Source organism: Frankliniella occidentalis, unplaced genomic scaffold (genome assembly GCF_000697945.3).
Source record: "Frankliniella occidentalis isolate FOCC.00 unplaced genomic scaffold, Focc_3.1 Scaffold157, whole genome shotgun sequence".
Taxonomy (NCBI): domain Eukaryota; kingdom Metazoa; phylum Arthropoda; class Insecta; order Thysanoptera; family Thripidae; genus Frankliniella; species Frankliniella occidentalis.
Window position 1 is genome coordinate 854,166 of NW_026267283.1, and position 3,173 is coordinate 857,338.

Genomic DNA, 3,173 nt, shown 5'->3' on the forward strand with positions numbered 1-3,173 from the left:
CCCCTCCCCCCTCCCTCCGGGGTCCTGTCCTGCCTGTCTCCCGCCGGGTGTGAGACGGAAAGAGAGCTGAGAGTGAGAGGGGCAGAGAGAGAGGGGATCGTTCTGCTCCAGCCCGCCGCTCGCCGCTCCAGCTCCAATGAGACAGAGTTCCGATTTCCTTTGTTTTTCTTTTCGGGGCAGTTAGCCCACTTCGTGCATGAGCGACTGGGCAGCCGATCGGATCCGAGCGCGGCGTGGCGGGGCGCGGCAGGAGACTGGGGGGCTTTTGTAAGTTTGTAGTGCGGCGGCGTGGCAGATCGTGGGACGGGCATTTTCATTATAATTCTTTCTACTTTTTTTTCGGGCTTGCGCGCCTTTGGCGTCACCACGCTTCTGCTCAGCTTCCTCTCTGCTGCGGCTTCCCTTCTCGTTTCGAAAGTTTGAAGCTGTGCGTGCCCCGTGATCTCTGCGGGCTGCGAGGGCGAGGCATCACTGTCCCGATCTGGAATGGCCCGGCCCTCGCGGAGCGCCTCGCGGAGCGCTGAGGGATGAGCAAGAGATGAGACCTCTCCTTCGCACCACGCCTCGAAAGACACGGCCCCGGCTCGGCCCCGCCGTACAAGGAAGGGAAACGGAAGTGAGAGAGCGAGAGGCAATATAGCCCTATCCGATGGCTCCGCGTGGACGCGTCCTCGATACACTGCTCGGATAAAACGACGACGCCACGCCGTTTCGCGAAGACCAAACTCCGGGGTGTAGAGGTTAATGGTGAAAATTGAGAAGGGCGTAAGTCGAATGCCAAGTCCGCGGACTTACGCCCTTTTCACATTTCGCCAGTGAGGTATATGAGGTGCCCTTTGTGTGGGCTGGCGCGAGGCAAAGGCTTTAAGTGGATGCGGACTGGGGGCCGCGGAGCGGGGGCGCCGCCTCGCCACATGCCTGCGTGGGCGTGGGTCGAGAGCGACCAACGTAAGGAGGCGAATCACCGCCTCGGGGGGGAATCTCGGACAAACGCGTCGTAACGCGAGCCCCACGGGCCAAACCCTGCAAAATGCTACAGCTTGATTGTAAGCATCAATGTTCTGGTGGCTAGATTATCAGTTTTTAGCTTAATACATTTCGAATTTCATTTCTTGTACTCTACGATATCTGAAGAGGAATGACTTGTCGCCTAAAGAGGCTCTATCGTATTTTTTATTTTAACGGTTTTCTGAAGCGCAAAAAAGCTATAATGCGCAAAAGTCTGGCGCCGTTGGGCTTGGGGTTGAAGAACGCAGTTAGGGAGGGGGGTAGGCAGTCCGGGCGTCGTCGTCCACGTCGACAAGGGGAGGGGAATTGGGACCGGAAACACATTATCTAATTCACACCGAGTCGAGAGACGCTCTGCGCACGCGACGCGACCGCCGCTAAAGAGCCTCCCCGCCCGCCGTGCCAACGGCCGCAGCGACCCCCTCCTGCCCCCTGCCGCCTCCACAACAACACACTCTTGCTACAACGTTCGTAACGATAAATTATTTCCACGTTTTCTTGGTAAAACGAGATAACAAGACGACGACGACGACGCGGCGAGGATGCTACTATACTTTCTGCCGGGAGTGTACTAGCGCGCGGGGCGCATGCAGCCGATGCGATCACGTAGGGACGCGACGCCGCAGCCGCCGCCGCACGCCGCAGAACGTAAAGGCGTTTTCACATTCCACTCGTGTTGGCGAGTCCGCGCGTCTACTATACTCTTTTTTTCCGCGCTGCTCACGGCGTCGGCGGTGGTTGTGTTGCACCGGATGAGGTCCGTGCGGCGGCGGGAAGCGCGAGTGAGAGGTTTGAAGGGGTGGTTCATATGTGGTGTAGAAACTACGAGTCCGGGGAGCGTTCGCGTGCATGTGGTCGTGCTGGTCGGGGTCTGGCTGGTCAGGGGCGTCCTGCGTCTCCTTTCGTCTTCCATCTGTGGTGCACGCGTGGGGTGCTTGGGTGTCTCCTGAGCGAGTGCGAGTGTCGTGTTTCTTTTGCCCTGTCTCCTGTCGTGTTTGCTTTGGGTTTGCCTTTTGCCTGTTTGGTCGTGGTGTGTTCTAACCGGCGCGTGTTTCTTGTGCTTGCAGGTGAGTGTGACCATGGCGGCGGACCCGTCGGCCAGCCCCGAGCGCTGGACGGACACGTCGCGCTCCCTGCACCGCTCCTCGTCCAGCGCGGCGCGCGAGGCCCGCGAGCAGGCGCGCCAGCAGGCGAAGCAGGCCCAGGCCATGGCGGCCCAGCAGCAGCAGGCTCAGCTGGCCTACCAGGCGCAGCAGACGCTGCAGGCCCACCAGGCCCGGGGGCCCCGCTTGCCCACCAGAGCCCCCCGACCCGCGCGACCCAACCGGTGTGTCCCCATCCTCAGACCCATACCTCCACAGCACGGCCTGCATGGCCTTGCGCGCATACAGAACACGACGACAAGAGCCCGGGCGTACGGTGATGCAACGTGGGGAGAGAAACGCCGCCGGGCGGGCGGTGCCGCATGGCTTTGCCACTACTAATACGCTTCCAAAAGCCCTGCCTCGTGCCTGACTGACTGACAGACTGCTTTCGTGGGAACGGCCGCGCGGCACCTTCGGGCGCGACGGGCCCGCTCGCCCGCGGGGACGGCGGGGGCGCGGCCCAGCCCGGGGCGCATAGGAAGTGCGGCTGATGAGCCGCGTGTTCGGTAGCGTCGCGTCGTCGCCTCGCGCGCCTGCATTGTCTCCAGGCAGGCGGCGGCGGCCGGCCTCGCCCCAGAGAGACTTGTGCCGTGTCCGCCCGGACACATGTGTGTTCTGTTTTCTCTCCCCTCACGAGCGCCTCACGTCCCCCGACGCCTTTGTTTGAGCCCAACCCTGCGCTGACCTGAGGAGGGCCTCTCACCGCAACCCGCGACATGTCCGCGCGCCCCGCCCGACCCCTTGACGGCGCTAAGAGTCGCCGAAGGCTACTCAGCCGTGCTTCGCGCTACAGACTCGAGCTGTGTGCAGTGCGCCCTCCACGACGGCGCGGACTTGCGACCTTCGGGGGCGTTCTGAAATGCTTAATGGTCCCGCAGACCGCCGCCGCGCTCTACTGGTGTCGTGTTGGCTCCCTCGGACACGCGCGCGGCCGCGCGGCGCCGTGCCGTGGACCAGAGCGCCACTCTGGCGCGGGCCGCGGGGGGACCGCCCGTGGTGGCCACCACCCAGCCCCCCCCC

At 63.0% G+C, this 3,173-nt stretch overlaps 1 protein-coding gene across 5 annotated transcripts in view; it reads left to right on the plus strand.

The window, feature by feature from the left end:
* The window catches only part of LOC113203368 (plasma membrane ascorbate-dependent reductase CYBRD1), a 55,368-nt gene that overhangs the window by 39,651 nt on the left and 12,544 nt on the right, over nt 1-3,173 (plus strand). For 2 of the 5 annotated variants that reach the window (XM_026418012.2, XM_026418014.2), the window contains exon 2: nt 2,076-2,335. The exons of the other annotated variants lie outside the window; for them this stretch is intronic. In XM_026418012.2, the coding sequence (XP_026273797.1) occupies nt 2,088-2,335 (248 nt within the window). In that variant the 5' untranslated portion in view covers nt 2,076-2,087. The remainder of the gene's footprint in view (nt 1-2,075; nt 2,336-3,173) is intronic. 5 annotated transcript variants of the gene reach the window in all.